Source organism: Vombatus ursinus, unplaced genomic scaffold (assembly GCF_900497805.2).
Source record: "Vombatus ursinus unplaced genomic scaffold, bare-nosed wombat genome assembly UNPS02014778.1, whole genome shotgun sequence".
Classification (NCBI taxonomy): Eukaryota; Metazoa; Chordata; class Mammalia; order Diprotodontia; family Vombatidae; genus Vombatus; species Vombatus ursinus.
The window spans coordinates 52479161-52496605 of record NW_020954556.1 but is presented as its reverse complement, the minus strand read 5'-3'; the positions used below and the strand labels follow the sequence as shown (position 1 = coordinate 52496605).

The following is a 17445-nucleotide window of genomic DNA, read 5'->3' as shown; positions in this document are numbered from 1 at the left end:
ACACATGCCCAGGTCTGTTGGTGGTAATAGCAGCCTCGCAGACCATTAATTCCTTCTGATTCTCCCCAATTCATAATTATATATGTATATATGTATGTATAGGTATATGTGTATATATGTATAGGTATATGTGTATATATGTGTGTGTGTATATACATATATATATGTAGATCTATCGATCTATCATCTATCTATCTATCTATCTATCTATCTATCTATCTATCTATCTATCTATCTATCTATCTATCTATTTATCTATCTATGTCCTGTACATGTAGGTATGGGATTTGGGATATTTTCAGGAGAAGCTGGAACACCTTCTGGAAAGTCTCTCTAGAAAGCCTAGTTATTAATCTAGCATCCTTGGTCCAGTCAGACAGGGAACATCTTTTCACTGTAAGACTGAGAACACTGAAGAGGAGAGTTTGATCTGGTCCAATACCTACCTAACCCTAGGTCCAGAAAGTTAACCACCCCCAAGAAGCAGTCTCCTCAGGATCAAACACCCTCAGTTCTGATTTGTGCAATTAAACATGAAAAGTTGAGTTAATTTTTTGCTCTGATATGGTGGAGATCCAGCTTTATAAGATAGGCTTCATGGAGCAGAGTGAGTAATACATTTTTTTCCCTCTGAAATTCACAAGCCAGACATTGGAGTCAACAGAGATAAAAAGAGACGTACATAACTATTTATTTATCTAGGAGTTCAAAGTTTCATTTCCAGTTCTCTAGTATTTTCAGCCCTTTTTGAAATCAGAAAGGCAAATAAACTTTCCTCAGATTCTTATCCTAAAGGCAACTGCAGCTCTGACAGTGAAACTGCCTATGTCTCATGGGCTAGGGCTGCTCAAGGGGTGAAGGTGTCACCTCAAGGGGTTCAGAGATCAGGAATTTCTCTGAGGAAGAAAACCAGTATGGTTGGAATTGGAATCGGACCTTGCTTGGTGGGGACTAAGGAAGGTAAGAATGGGTGTCATCCATGGAGGAAACAGAGGAAATGGGGAGTAGGGTTGCTGCTGGGCAAAGGATTCCCCAAATTAAGAGAATGGAAAGGGCCCAGTTGCTGTCTCTCCTACAATTGTATATACAGATATGTTTTCTATTGTCAAGGCAATGGAGGAGAACGTACTCCTGTGGTACCAGGCAAATCTGAACCCTGTTGAAAGTGGAATGGGGCCACTAAAGTGAGGGAGACTACTCTTTTCTTTTTGTCTTTCTGTATCTGTGTTCCTCTCTCTCTCTTTCTCTTTCTCCATGATTTTCTTGTCTCTGTTTCCTTTAGAACAGAGTGTTAGATCCCATCATTTAAGGTGGGAGGGTGAGGCAGAAATTAGTCAGAGTTGCTTTCTCTGGCAGAGTCCTCTCTCACCCGATTGACTGCTTACACCCACCTCCAGGATCCAGGCAGGAAGGAAGCTTCTGGGTAGATACCCTACAAATGCCCCAGTGGAAAATTGGGCTTTAAAGGTGGGTGAAATCATCAAACTTTCAGCAGCCTGTCTGTGCACACACTGCCCTGACCTTTGGTTGGTAACTCACCGACCAGAGCAATTTTCTCCCCCATCTCCTTTTCACTCTTCCCCACACCCCACTCCAAACTTGTTTTGGCAAAGCAGTCCTGGGCTCTGATCTCATTAACATGACCTGTTGAACCTGTTCCTCCATGCAGGAGGACTAAAGCCTGACTGGGGCTTGCTCTCCAGGAAAAGACTGGCCACTGTCTCCCAGAATGACAGTGACCCTGAAGCTCAGAACAACATATAATGTCTGAATGCAGATGGAAACATACTATTTGCTCTCCTTTTCTTTTGTTGTTTCTTTTTGTTTCTGCTTTCTTGTGGTTCCTCCCATTGGTTCTAATTCTTCTTTATACCATGACTAATGTGAAAATACGCTTAATATGATGGTATAAGTAGAGCTTTTATCAGATTGCACGCCATCTAGGGGAGGGGGGAGGAAAGGAAGGGGGAGAAAATTTTAAACTCAAAATCTTATGGAAGTGAATGTTGAAAACTAAAGATAAATAAATAAATAAATAAATAGTTTAATCAAACAAAATGAAACAAAAACATTGTGCTAGATGATTGTAAAGACAAAAACTAAATAATGCTTGCCCTCAAGGACCTAATATTTCTAATGGGAGTATGTGTGGGAATAACACGTACTGTATACAAATTGTTCAGTTTTTTCAGTCATGTCCAACTCTTTGTGACCCCATTTGGGGTTTTCTTGGCAAAGTTACTGGAGTAGTTTGCCATTTTCTTCTCCAACTCATTCTACAGATGAGGAAACTAAGGCAAACAGGGTTAAATGACTTGCCCAGGGTTCCACAGCTAATAAATGTCTGAGGCTGGATTTGAACTCAGGTCTTCCTGATTCCAGGCTTCATACTCTGTCCACTTCACCACCCAGTTACCCCATTGTGCACAAATAAGCAAATATTATATAAGATAAATGTACAGAAATCTAGAGGGTGCAGTATAGCTACAAACCCCTTCACCCAGTCCAGGAGTCTAAAAGAAGACCAGTAGAAACCTGTGGAGGCTCTGAGGAGAGGCAAGCTGGGTTATATAGAAGATGCAGCATACAAGTAGCCTGGATTTTCTGTAGTAGGCAAAACCAAACCGCTACCCAGGCAGCCATACTAGAGCCATATCAGGAAGCTGGACCATTATCCAGGCAACCTGTGCTGATTTAGCAAAGCAACTGGGGTCTTGCAAAAGGTCTGCTACAAGCACAATCAATATTTGATTGGAACCTGTCAGACTTACATCAAAGGTCAGAGTCAATTCCTGGTTTAGGACTGTGAAAGTAGAAGGTGACAGAGAAAGGGCCAAGGCCAAAACCTCATTTGAATCTAGCTTTTGAGTAGATCATCAAAGAAAACTAGGGATTTTTAAGAAACATCAGAGGTGAGGAGAAAACGTATTCCAGGTGGTGGGAGAGACAATTTGGGAAAGTACCAAGCCAAGAGATTGAAGTTTTATATGAGTAGATCAGTTTGGCTGGATGAAGACTAGGCGTAGGAGTTGCTGTTGTTGTTCAGTCGTGTCCAATTCTACATTTTCTTGGCAAAGATCCTAGAATATTTTGCCATTTCCTTCTCCAGTGTGTCCCCATTTTATGGATGAGGAACTGAGGAAAAGGCAGGGTGCTCTATCTACTTCACTGCCTAGCTTCCCACTATGTATAGGGGAGTAAAGTGTAACTAGCCCAGAAAGGCAGGATCCAAATAATGACAGGCTCATTTAACTCCTTCTATGACACTTGAAGATGTTAGGGTTCTTAAGGGATTCTTATCCCTATATTAGAATGTAAGCACTTCCTCATTGTAGTGGTCCTTCCAAATGATCAAATAAAATTACTTTTCTAGTTTGCTCAACTCCTGTGTTTGCATTTCAAACCTTCTACTCTGTTCTCTATTTTTTTCCCTACTGGAAATACCTGGAAGATGTCTCTATATTCTATTGAAAATCCTTTTTTTCTTTTGTAAAATTATACTTAGTTTTTCAGGGTAAGTTTTTCTTTGCTGTAAGCCTTTATCCTTTGCCATTTGGAATGTCACATTCCAAGATCTGCTTTCCTTTAAAATAGAAATGACCAAGTCTTGTTTGATCTTGACTGTGGTTCCTCTGATCTTGAATTTTTCTGTCTGATTGCTTGCAGTACTTTTTTTTTCTTGAACCTGAAAGTTCTGAATTTTGGCCATAGTATTCCTGGAAACTTCCTTCTTTCCTTCCTTCCTTCCTTCCTTTTTTTTTCAGGTGGTGACTGGTGGATTTTTTCTATTTTTACTTTGTTCTCTGGTTCTAATTGATTTGACAATTTTCTATGGTATCTTCAAATATGACATGCAGGTTTTTTTCTAGCCATGTATTTCGGGTAGTCTAATGATTCTTAGATTATTTAGCCTTGTTCTGTTTTCCAAGTCAGTTGTCTTTAATAGTATATATCTTACAATTTCTTCCATTAGTGCAATCTTTTCATCTTGTTTTAATATTTCTTGCTGTCTTATTAAGTCATTGCTTTCTGTTTGGCCCATTCTAATTTTTAGGATGTTTATTTCTTGGTTAAGGTTTACCACCTTTTCTAAACTATTAATGTTCCTTCTCATTCTTTCTTCTCTAGTTCTTATTTCATTTAACATTATATTTGTATCTCTTGCTTCATTTCTTGTAATCTTTGTGGCCAGGTTATTTTCCTCTCTGAGGTTCTATTTGGACTTGTTATTAAGTTACTCTCTTTTGTGTTTGCCTCTTGGACTTCTCTCTCTCTCTCTTTTTTTTTTTTTGCTGAGGTAATTGGGGTTAAGTGACTTGCCCAGGGTCACATAACTAGCAAGTGTCAAGTGTCTGAGGTGGGATTTGAACTCAGGTCCTCCTGACTCCAAGGCTGAAGGCCTATCCACTGTGCCATCTAGCCACCCCTTGGACTTCTCTTAATCCATAATAATTCTTTAATGTGTATGGCATTTTCTTCTCTTAATCAATATATCTAGTCACAGTTTCTATATTGGGTATTCTGTATTGCATCAGACTTTATTCCCTCCTATAGTCTTGGATGGTGTGGTCAGCTCCCACTTGGTCCTAGATGTAGTGGCTAAGATCTGGCCATGCCTTCCTGGATTTTAGCTCAGTATGCTGGTGGCTCAACTTTTAGGTTTTGGCCTTGGCCCTTTCTCTGTCACCTTCCACTTGCACAGTCCTAAACCAGGAATTGATTCTGACCTTTGCTGTAAGTCTGACAGGTCCCAATCAAATATTGATTGTGCTAGTAGCAGACCTTTTGGAAGACCCCAGTTGCTTTGCTACATCAGGACAGGTTGCCTGGATAATGGTCTAGCCTCCAGCTATGGCTCTAGTATGGTTGCCTGGGTAGTGGTTTGGTCTTGCTACTACAGAAAGTCCAGGCTACTTCTATGTTGCACCTTCTATATAACCCAGCTTGCCTCTCCTCAGAGCCTCCACAGGCAGAAACCTGGTCTTCTTTTAGACTCCTGGACTGGATAGAAGGGCTTATAGTTGTTTCTTTTTGGTTTTCCTTATTGTTGTTCCTTCTGGTGCATTTTTAAAGGTTTAATGAGATGTTTGTTGGGGAAAATTTGTGTTACGCTAGGTCCTAAAATGTCACAATTTTAGCCACAATTCCTATGAAGCATTTTAAATGCCAAACAGAGGAGTTTATGTTTTATCTTTTTTTTTCAGCAGGAAGGTAACACGGTCAGGTCTTTGCTTTAGGAATATAAAATTCACAGCTCCATGGAGGATTGATTGGAGTAGGGATATACTGCAGGTAGTTAGACCAATTAGGAGGATATTATATGAGATGATAAGGACATAAATGAGGGTAGTGGTAATGGTCAAATGAAATAAGAACTAGAGAAGAAAGAATGAGAAGGAAATTAATAGTTTAGAAAAGAAGGTGGTAAACCTTAACCAAGAAATGAACACCCTAAAAATTAGAATGGGCCAAACAGAAAGCAATAACTCAATAAGACAATAAGTTGAGAAAAAGGGAGAGATGTGAGAAATAGTATTGAGATAGAATCAACAGAGACTTGACAACTAATCTTCAACCTCTTCCTATTTTTTATTTCCTCCCCCATTACCTGCAAACATGTATACATCTTTCCTTTTTAAAAAACGAACCTTCAACAGACCCTTAAGCTGTCATCTTATATCATGCTTCCCTTTTGCAGTCAAACTACAAGTAAAAGGTAGCTACTCTCCCTGCCTCCTCTTCCTCTTCCTCTCTTACCCACTTCTCAACTCTACAGTCTAGCTTTCAACTTTATTGCTGGAATGGAGCTGCTCTTTCTGAAGTGATTAGTGATCTCTTAATTGCCAAATCTTGGGGTCTTTTTTCAGACTTCCTTTGTCCTCACCTATGTGCTGGACTTGACTGCTGGCCACCCTTTCCTCTTGGATATTCTTTCCTTTTGGGGTTTTTGTAACACCATTCCCTCCTGGTTCTCTTCCTACTTGTCTACTTCTTAGAGCCCTATGGTCTCTGTATTCTCTTTCTGTGACCTCATCAGTTCCCATGGGTTTAATGATCATCGCTATGCCAATGGCTCCCCCATTTAAATACCCAACCCGTCTCTCCCCTAGGCTTTGATCTCACATCACCAATTGCCTATCGGATATCTCAAACTGTATATTCTGGAGACAACTCAAATATAATATGTGCAAAATAGAACTTGTTATCTTTCCCTCCAAACTTACCTCTCTACCAAACTGCCCTTTACCTGTGGAAGGTGCCGCCACTCTTGTACTTTCCTGGATTCCTAAATTTGGTGCCATCAACTCCTCACTTTTTCATCCCATATATCTAATCAATTGCCAAATTTCTACTGCTATGATATCCTTCACACCTAATTCCTTCTCTTAACTCACATAGTTAACTACCTTAGTTCAGGCCTTCATCATCTCTCTCCTAGATAATTACCATGGACTCATAATTTGCTTCCTTGCTTTAAGTGTCTCCCCATTCCATTCTATCCTCTACAATGCTGCCAAAATAATTTTCTCTAATGGTAAATCTTACCACGTCCCTCCCCTACTCAATCAGCTCCCTTGGCTCCCTATTGTCTCTAGAAAAATATAAAGGCTTCTGTTTAGTTCTAAAGCCCTTTATAATCTTGCCCTGACTTATCTTTTTAGCTGCATTGTAAATTGCTCCTCCTTCTGTGCTCTGAAAGCCAGCCTTGTCTCTGTCCATCCACATTCTACCTTCTGTCACCGTGCCTTTGTAGCAGCTGTTCCCAAGCCTGGAATGCACTGCCTCATCACCTCTGCATATAGAATCTCTCTCTCTCTTCCTTCAAGATGTAGTTCCAGTACTATCTTTTAAATAAGACTTTCCTGATCTCCTGAACTGCTAGTGTACTTTCTGGGAAACTACCTCATATTTGACTACTTGGTATACATTTGTATTTATTCTCTTCATATTCTGAATATATTTATATATGTAGGCAGCTAGGTGGTGAAGTAGAGAGAGTGACGGATCTGGAGTCAGGAACACTTGAGTTCAAAATTGGCCCCAAACACTTATTAGCTGTATGACCCTGGGCAGGTCAATTATCCTTAGTCTGCCATAATTTCTTCATTTGTAAAATGGGAAACGTAATAGCTCCTATGTCTCAGGGTTGTTTTGAGGATCAAATGAGATAATACTTGTAAAGTGTTTTGCAACCTTAGAGCACTATATAAGTGCTAGTTATTATTATTATTATTAATCTACACATTAGAATTAGAATCATTCTAATATGTTAGATTATATTCTATATATTCTATATTATATTCTATATATTCTAAATATGTTAGAATATAAGCTCCATGAAAGTAGGGACTGTTCCTTTCATTATATTTTGCCTAAATAAATACTTGTTGATTAATTGATTAAGTTTGTGAATGAGGAAGAATGTTGAAGATGACCTTGAGGTTGCAAACATGGGTGACTAGAAGGATGATGGTGCTCCAAAAGAAATAGGGAAATTAGGAAGAAGGGAGGATTTTGAAGAAAGATAATGAGTTCTATTTGTGACATTTGAGTTTGAGATGTCTAGGGAACATCTTGTTCCCAATGCCCAATAGTCAATTAAGTGGGATTCTAGTTTAGTGGAAAGTCTAGGACTGAATTCATAGACCGGAGAGTCATCTGCAGAGGGATGATTGTTGAAATCATGAGAGCTGATGAGATCACCAAGACAGCCAGTATATAGAGAGGACAGAGGATGTGCATACGCCCACATACAGGGGTTGCGGACCTGGATCATGTATGATCTGGCAAAGAAAACTGAGAAAGATTGGGCAGGTAGGTAGATGAACCAGAAGAGTGACATGAAAGCCCAGGAGGAGACAGTGTCTAGGAGGAGGGAGTGGTCAACAGTATTAAACGCCAAATGAGGCTGAGATGCAAGAAAGGATGAGGACACAGAAAAGACAACTGGATTTGGCATTTAAGAGATCTCTGGCAACCTTGGAAAGAGCAGTTGTAGTTCAATGATGAGGCCAGAAGCCAGATTAGAAGTGCTTTGACTTTGCTATCTCTCATTGTACCCCCTCCCCCAACCCCACCCTATCCGCAGACACATAGTACTTGAAGGGTACCTGCTTAGTCCTGTCTCCTTGCTAGGTTTGCTATCCAAGGCAGTATTCCAAGCTCCAGATCTTTCCCTTATTCCATCAATAATAATACTTCTAGGATACTTGGATGAACCTGAAACTTCATATATGTGAGTATTCCCTTCCTTGGTGTAGATTGTAGCTATTGTAGAGGATGAGAAGGTAGAGAAATTCTATGAAAAAATGTGATAAGCCCTTGCAAATTAAATCAACTTGTGCTTTAACCCTTGGTGACTGTAATGCACATGTGGTTTTAAAGGATACTGGCAATATATACATATATATGTATGAAAATATGATTTAAATACATGAAAAAGAAACAAAAGAGGTCAAGACTTGTAGAATACACTGAAGCTTCACATCTACATATCATGAACATTTTCTTTAACAACAGAGTTGGGAGGTGTGAAACATGACAAGCACTGAATAATACAGTCAAATCTGAAATTGATTCAATTGTAACAGATAGGAAACAACTGGTTATAAGCATGGGAGTCATTTTCCAATCAGCTGTGTATAGTTAGATGATGGATTTGTTAGAACCAGGATCAAAATCAATAAGAAATTAAAAGAATAAAAATAAGAAGGCATAACATGCAATTAAGACAGCTCAGGGTTTTAAAACAGTGAACCGCTGCCATGAACAAATGGCTGAAACAGTTGTAAATGCTATCTTTATGGCCTACTCATGGATGTGGAATAGAGATGAATGACTTTGAATTAATCAAAGCAGAAAGTAAAGTGGAAAGAAGACTTGAATATACTTATCTTATTAAGGGGATTAATTATGGACAAGTTTTTTTTTTAGTTATTCACAAATACCCAAAGAAGTAAAACATGTTAAAATTGCAATTCTTAAAAGCGTAAGTATTTGAACCACCTAAGCCAAAAAGTGTAATGTGAATTCTATGGGACATTTTAGGAACAGTACTGAAATATGGTCAGTAGAAATGAGATTTATTAAGTTAATTTATCAAATGAATTTAAGCTTATTGGTGTGAACTCAGTCTTCAACAAGCAAAAGAATGGGAAGTAATTAAAAGAACAGACATCAACATAGACATTCACTATATCCTAAAGAGAGAGTATTAGATGTTCTACTACTATTACCTAAAGAGGTAACAATTCTCACCAGCTTTAATTCTCTTTTTCTAGAACTGAGAAAGGCAATATAGCTTGATTTTAAAGAATTCAATTCAGTTCAACAAACCATCAGATTTAACTAAATCACTTGTTACAATGAAGAAGCCAAAAACCCTCAGAAAATTCCTTATTATGCAAAACAATGATCTTCCTGCCAAGCAGAAATAAGTGGAGGCCAAAGGCAATGCCAGTCTAGAATATTTTGGGGGGTAAAAATCTTAAAGGCGAGTATAGCAGAAGATGAGAAGTATTATCACCTCGCCTCCTAAAATAATGAAAAGTGGCAGAGTGAAAAAAAATCACAGAAAACTCGCCAAGAGACCTAATAATCCTCTGAGCATTAAAGGATGAAACTGGGAGGACAATATAAGATGAAAAATGGAAAAGCTCTGTAAGATTTTTTTTTTTTTTTGCAACAACCTATTTTCTCCCTCAAAGACAGTGAAGTCCACCATATTTGGATTCTAACATTATTGTCTTTAATGTGATACATGAAGAAGTAAAAATAATACTAAGGAAAAATAAGCTGGGAAGTGCAGCTGGACTAGATTAGGTACATACTTAAGGGTGATTCTCTTTCTTCTCTAAGAAGCCAACTGTTGAAGAAGTCTTCTTTCTCTAGGACACTGGTGTCTGAATATTTATAATCAGAAACAAATTTGGAATTGTCTAGGAGTTAACTTGCAAAGCTTTGCTGAAAATGTATCTTTCCTGGTTAGTAGTATAGATGCCAGGATTATATTGCTTAAGGAATTCACAATCATTCCTCCTAGGTTGGGGTTCAGGAACAGTCTTAAACTCCATCTCAGGCCTGTGCAAGCACATATCTAACATTGCCAGGTGTTTCTGCTGTAGGTTGTCAATACTGGTGGAGGAAGAGAGCCTGAAAAGGAGAGATCCCCTCTCCCTCCTTGCTGAACTCTGGAAGAAGGCATAGGGGAAAAGGCCTCAGTCTGTCTCCCTGAGTCAGTCACTGGGAACGGCTCAGGGATTATCCCCCTTTACATCATTATCTCATTTGCAAAGTAGAGTTGCTAGACCTTGTTGATTCAGGTGATAACAAAGTAGTGCTCAGCATCAGCATTTGATTACAGTTCTGAGGGTCCTGTGCTACCAGACAAATAAAGCAGTCTTCCCTGGCTCCTCTTTGAAATAGATAGCTAGAGATTCCTCACCACAGAGAATATTTTGATAAAAGTCTAGTACAACAATTACGATGGCTTTAAGCTGAATGATGACAACTTCATTGCTGTTAGTTTTCTTCTTAGGGAAGAGGAAAAGACTTTGAATTAAAGACTCACAAACCCCTTGCTTATGCAGTCCTTGCAAAGGTGGATTTCGTTTTATTTGCCCCACTTCTCTAGTTTGGCTACACATAAAGTCTTGATTTCATCAGAAAATTTCTGTTTATTCTATCAAAATAAATGAATGACTCTTCAGGAAACGAAGTGTAGCCTTTCTCTTCCGGAGATTAAGGGGAGAAAAAAAAAAAAACAACTACAATATCTGGAGCCTGGAACCAGTGAGAGACGGCTGTTTTCTCAGTCAGAAACTCCAAAGAAGGAACAATAGCATGGGGGCATCTTCATGTTTACTAAACAACAATGTTTGGGAACAGTTTGGAACCTTCGATTTAGCTTGGGAACAGTTTAGTTTCACTAAATAAGGTTGTTTGGGTTCATTTGGGGATGTCTAGCTAGCTTCAGACTTTATTTCGTTTCTTGTTTTTGTCAGGATATGAAGACTATCAAAACCAAGTAGTTTGTTTAGAGGACCAAATTGGGAAAAATAACGACCCAGTGGAAAACTTAGCTGCAAATAGCTTGTTACTGTCCATCACTACCAACCTGGTTGTCATGTGGTTCTTACTAATGGGGCCGGCAGGAGAGGCAGGCTGAGTTTTTCTAACATTGACAATGGAAAAGGAGCCCTCCTATCCTGTCTGCTGTCCCCCAGCCCTTTTCCTTCTGGATTCCTACTCCTCTGCAGCCATATTTGCCTTCACAGGTCTCTCTGCAGCCCCGAAGGCAGCGAGTTTGCAAGGGACAAGAGGACAGGAATTGGACCTACAAATTGATGCTGTTATTTAGGGACCAAGATACTTGCTTAGTTCCCACCACTAGCCTCCCCCGTTGTGTCCTAATGTTTCTAGTTCAAGGGGAAGTATAGCTCCTTCAACCTGCAAGACTAGCCTTACAATTAAGGAAGGTTAGCTGAGCTCTCCTAACATAAGGTCAAAGAGAGAAGCATCATCTCTTATTCTTCCCTCCTAGGGTTCGTTCCCCCCCTGGATTTGTACACCTCTGAAGCTACGACTGCGTTCATGGGTACCTCTGCCTGGAGGAACTGGTTTCCCAGGAATAATCCTGGAACTACGCATCAATGCAGTCACTTAGGGGCCAAGACATTTGCTTAGCCCCGACCTCCAGGCTCCCTCCCTCGGTCCTTACAGGGCTCCCACTTCGAGGGGAAATAGGAGCACCAGAGTCCCTCACCCTGCATGAGTAGTGAAGTAAACTGAGAGCTACAGAGGCAGTTGAGGAAACACCACAGCACATTCCCATGTATGGCTTACGTGCACCCAAACTGCAACACACACACACACACACACACACACACACACAGAGCTACTGAGGGCAAGAGTAGCAACTGTGCATACAGGTGTGTGGGGAGTGGGGGCGGGGGGTGAGGAAGAGAGGGAGGAGGTCCTCTGGGCTGGGATCATCCTAAATTCCCTAATGGGTCTAAAACCCTGAACTCGCCAAGCAGTTGACCCCTAGTTCTGTCTCCAGGGTCCCCCCAGTATTCTCTCCAGCGATCTCCCGCCAGTCACCCATGCCCGCCCCTTCGAGGGCAGGGCCCTATTAACCCGTCGCTGGCCCGGAGGGCGGTCCGCTTCCCCCCTCCCTCTCTCTCCCCTCCCCCTTCTCTATCTCCTCTCTCACCCCCTCCTCTCCCCCTCCCCCTCCCCTCGGTGAGGCGGCGGCGGCGGCGGCAGCAGCGGCAGCAACAGCAGCAGCAGCCGCGGAGGCGGAGGCGGCTGAGGCTGAAGCGGCGGCGGCGGCGGCGGGCGGGGCTCAGCTCGGGCTCCAGCTCCGGCTCCGGCTCGGGCTTGGGCTCGGCGGGCGGGCGGGCGGACATGGCGGCCAACATGTACCGGGTCGGAGGTAGGATGGAACCCGGGCCTGGGGGAGGAGGGGGCGGGAGAGCTGGAACCCTAACCGCTGGAGAGAGCGGGGGAGGGGGGTGTGGAGGACAGATCCCCTCCTCCCACCCAGCCCCGCTTGCCCCCCCCCCCCGGGCCCGGGGGGGGCCCCCCCCCCCGCCGCCCCCTCCCCACGGGGGACAGGGTCGCCCCCGCGTGTCCCCTACCCTTGCCTTGCTGGTGGCCGCCCCCTTTCCCCGTGCCTCTCTTTCCCTGGCACCCCCCTCTCCCCGCGTGTCCCCTCGCCCACGGGCCTCCCCCTCCCCCCGGGCCTGCTTGGGCCCCTCCCCCCCACAGGGTCAGGAGCAGATCGCCCTCCCATTCCCCCGGGGTATGAGCCCTTGGTGGTGAGGGCGGTCGAGCATCCCCCCTGCTCCCCCCTTTCCCCCCGCAATGTGGGTGCAGGGCAGTGGGGCCCAGTGAGTGTGGAGCCAGGCTATCCGTCCCCTGGCGGGGGAGCGTGGGGGCGGCCCGCCCCAGGAGCGGGCGGGCAGGCGGGCGGAGGGAGAGCCAGGCAGGCCTGTCTGCAGAGGCAGAGCCCTGGTTATCCGCCCTCCCCGCCCAGGGGCCCTGCTTTGCCCAGCCCAGCCCGGGCGCCAGTTCCCCCTGGAGGCAGCCCCTGATGGGGGGCAGCAGCGCCTTGGGTTAGCGCCTGCCTCTTCCAAAAGGAGAGTGATAACGTGAAACACAAACTTTCTCCCTCCTCGATTCCCTCCTGTCCCCTTCCTGACAAAATAATAATTCAGATGAGTGCAGTGCTGCGTCTGAGAGGCTGCTCTTGCTTCTCTTCTCATTAGCTCAGCTCATGGCTAGTGGTGGGAGGGATTGCACTGGTACTGGCTAAATGAGGCCACTTTGTAGGAAAAAGACAGGGAAACAGGCACCAAGAGAGACAATAACAATGGAAATCCAGCCTCTCAAATAAAACACACAGTGGGAAGTTTCCAGTGAGCCTATTAGATTGAGACAACAAGCCATACTTCAAATTTTTTCTCCTTTTTTTTTGTGGAAAGCTTGCTCTGATATCCACACATGATGCTAAATGGGCCCAAAGGGAGTGAGATGATAAAAAAGAATTTGCTGTCAGTTCCATGGGGCCCTGCCCATGTTAAAGTCCTTCCTGTTATGGCTGTGTAAAACATGTAAATATTTTCAGTTTTTCAGGTTACTATGACTCTCAAGTCCACAAGCATTTGCTGTACCAAGCCCTCCCCATTGTCTGTTGATCTATTTTTCAAAAGTTAGTTGGTCATTGAAATGTCATTTAGACATAGAAACCTTTAAGTTACTAAGTAGTTCTTGTATGAGGAAAATGGAGACATTTGTATTATAGTCAAGAGCAAATTGACTATGAGAGGAAAATAGTTGTACCTACTGCCTTCATCATATTCACTTCTTAGGATCATGGATATAGCATTGGATGTGAGAGAGCATATTGAGTGCCACTTATTTAGTGGGGGTTGAATAATTATACCTAATGATGTTTAATCAGCCTGCGGTAATGCAGAGACCATTGTTTTGAAGTCAGAGGCACTAGATTCTAAACTTAGTTCTGTTGATTTAGTGAATAGAGTTCAGGACTTGGAGTCAGGGATTAGAGTTGCACCTGAATACTTTAGCTCTGTGATTCTGGGCAAGCTTAGCTTCCTCATCTGTAGAATGGATTAATAGTTAGCATCTGTCTTACAGAGACTCAAATGAGTTGTCATGGGTCAGTTTTCTTAAAACTTAGAGCCTTTTGTAGAAGTGAGTTGCTTTTTAAAAATTATTGTTCCTAGTGTAACTTTGGGTAAGTCAAACACTCTGTGCCTCAGTTTCTTCACCTGTAAGTTGAGAGTGTTATACTCCATGATCTTGGAGATCCCTTCGAGGTCTAGTCACATAGGCTCACAATGTAGGTGTCATCACTGACTCCTCACTGTCTCTCTCACCCCCTCATATCCATTCATTGCCAAGTCTTACCTGTTCTACCTTTGAAATATCTCTTGTATATTCGCTCCTGTTCTCCTCTGACATTGACACCACACTGGTGCAGGTCCACTTCCCTTGGAGCTTGGACTATTGCAATAGCCTGCTGGTAGGTCTTCTTGCCTTACCTCTCTACACGTTCCAGTCTGTCCTCCACCCAGCTGTCAAAGTGATCTTCCTAAAGTGCAAGTCTGACCAAATTATTCCCCATATTTAGTCACATCTAATGGTTCCCTGTTGCCTCCAGGATCAAATATAAAATCCTGTGTTTGGCTTTTAAAGCCCTTCATAATCTGACCTTTTGTTATCTCGCCAGTCTTGTTACACCTTACTTGATTACTTCCCCTCCCCACCCCCACTCCCCTGCATGGACTTTTTCCTTCAGGGACAGTGCTTCCTTCCTCAAACTTATTCTCTCCTTCCCCCTGAGATTCTCTCCAATTTATTCTATATATATTTTGTAGTATTTGCCAAGTTTTATTTCCCATTAGATGATGAATTCCTTAAGAATAGAGACTGTTGCTTTTCTCTAGTGTTTAGCACACTGTTTAGCATGTAGTAGACACTACATAAATGTTTGTTGACTTGACTCTAAATCTAAGATCCTAGTTAACCATGTTAATTGAAATAAATATATAAATGAAATTCATTGCCTGTGGATTACAAACATGTGATACGTGTATTGTTTATTTTATTTAAACTTGGTTTTACATAGTGAATGAGCTGAGCTAAGAAGTTTGGAATGTGAATTGTATAATTTTTATGACTTGAATTATGTCAGAGTGACAAAATGATACTATTCTTTGCATGCTAATTTTGAAGTTATTAAAATATTTTTTACCTTTTATTGCAGATTATGTCTACTTTGAGAATTCCTCAAGTAACCCATATCTAATAAGAAGGATAGAAGAACTTAATAAGGTACGTACTAACTTTTTCCTTTGGTCTGGTTCACTGGAATTTTTACACGGTCTTGGGTGAAAGGCATGAGAGTTGTTAACACTTTGTGTTCACATTCTAGATCCCAAACTTTTTGAATGATGACATATTGAAACACATTATGGTTTAGAGTCCGGAATTGTTTCTTGCCTATTATTCCCTTTGAAATAACTGTTGCTGTTAACTATACCATACTTGATATTTGTAAAGTGCCATAAAATTTGCAGAGTGCTTTTTTACATTCTCATTTCATCTTCACAACTGTAATGTAGATACAGCAAATATTATTCTCCCCTTTTTGTGGGTGAGAAAACTGAGGCTCAGAGGTTGTGAATTAGGTGAAGTCATAGATGTCATGCCCATGAAATTTGTAGATAGCACTAAGCTGGAAGATATAGCAGATGACAGAATCAGCATTTTAAAAGATCTTGAAAGGCTAGAGCTTTGGGCTGAATCAAATAAGATAAAATATATATAAAAATATAAAATAAAAGTCAGTTCTTATACTTGAGTATAAAACATCATTTTCACATGTACAAAATGGGGCAGGCATGGAAAGATATTTTGGAAAAAAATGGGCCATTAGTGTGTTTAAATCATATGACTGAACGGTGTGATGTCGCAACAGTCAAAAAAACTAATGTGCAGTTGGGGCTACATTAAGAGAGGCAGAGCTTTCAGAATGTGGTTGTTATTGTTGGTCCTGTATTATGTTAGACTTCATTTAAAGTACTGTGTACGGATCTGGGAACCACAGTTTAAAGACATTAATAAACTGTTAAATATCCTGAGGAAGGTAGCCAGGATAATGAAAGTCCTAGAGTTTGTGTCCTATGAGGAACAGTTAAAAAACTGGTGGTGTTTAGCATGAGAAGGAGAAAACTTCTTAGGGCATGGTAGCTGGGTTCAAGGATGTGAGGGCGATCATGTTGAAGAAACATTAGATTTGTTCTGTTTGGTTCCAGAAGGCAAAATCAGGAGCAATAGGTGGAAAGTAAAGAGACTAATTTACATTTGCTGTCTAGAACTACTTCCCAACAATGAGAACTGTCTGGAATTGGCTTCCTTTTGAGGTTTTGAGTTGTGCCTCATTGGAAGTCTCGAGGCAGAGGTTGAGTCTAGATGGCCATCAAAGTCTTTCCCAACTCTCCAATTCTATAATTCTCATTCCATGGCTTGTTACACACCTAGTGACTGTCAGAAGCAGAATTTGAAGGTAGGTCTTTATGACTCTAAATCCAGCACTCTATTCACCATCTCATGCTGCCTCTCAATGTATATTGGATGCTTATAAACTTCTTGGAGCCCATCTAGGAAATCACTCATATAAAAATAGATAATAAGCATGTATGGATACTATCTAAATGTCTAAGAGGTTGCTTCTTATATTGAGTTGTAGCTTTTAATCCTTTTTTGATATATTTTTATATACTCAAATTTTATTGTGTCAAATTATCAAGCATTTATTGGGTGTTTACCTAATAGGTAAGCCAGGTGCTGTGCTAAGTGCTGGGGATTCAATGACAGGGAAAAATGGTCCCTAGCCTGAAGGAGCTCACAGTCTTATGGGGAAGACAACATGCAAACTATGTACAAATAAGATTTGTAGAATAACTTGGAGGTAATCTTAGAAGGAAGGTATTACTAGGGTGAGTAGGAAGGGAAAGGCTTATTGTAGAAGGCGTAGCAAGCCAGGGAAGCCAAGAGTTGGGAATGAAGAGGGAGAATGTTCCAGGCATGGGGAATAGCCAATGAAAATGCAGGGAGTCTGAAGATGCTGTTCAAGAATAGCAAGGAAGAAGAATACCTTAAAAAAAAAAAAGAACAGCAAGGAAGGGCAGTGTCACTGAATGATAGAGTACATGAAATGTAGAATACATGAAGCACAGAGTAAAGTGAGATCAGATTGGAAAGGTAGAAAAGGGACCACTATGTGGAGTGCTTTAAAGGCAAACATAGGATTGTATATTTGATCCTGGAGTTGGTTACCACTGGAGTTTATTGAATGAAGAGCAGTGTGTGTGTGTGTGTGTGTGTGTGTGTGTGTGTGTGTGTGTGTGTGTG

The 17445-nt window shown here is 41.7% G+C and overlaps 1 protein-coding gene across 2 annotated transcripts in view; it reads left to right on the top strand.

The window, feature by feature from the left end:
* Window positions 1-1405: 1405 nt before the first annotated feature.
* MTA3 (metastasis associated 1 family member 3) overlaps window positions 1406-17445 on the top strand; it is a 206790-nt gene continuing 190750 nt past the window's right edge. Inside the window, exons 1-2 of one of the 2 annotated variants that reach the window (XM_027865082.1) lie at window positions 1406-1467; window positions 15296-15363. Coding sequence is in view for 1 of the 2 variants with exons in the window: in XM_027865081.1 (XP_027720882.1) it covers window positions 12409-12436; window positions 15296-15363 (96 nt within the window). In the remaining variant the exon portion in view is untranslated. Of the gene's footprint in view, window positions 1468-12367; window positions 12437-15295; window positions 15364-17445 lie in introns of those variants that run through there. The other variant, XM_027865081.1, reaches the window with a different exon arrangement.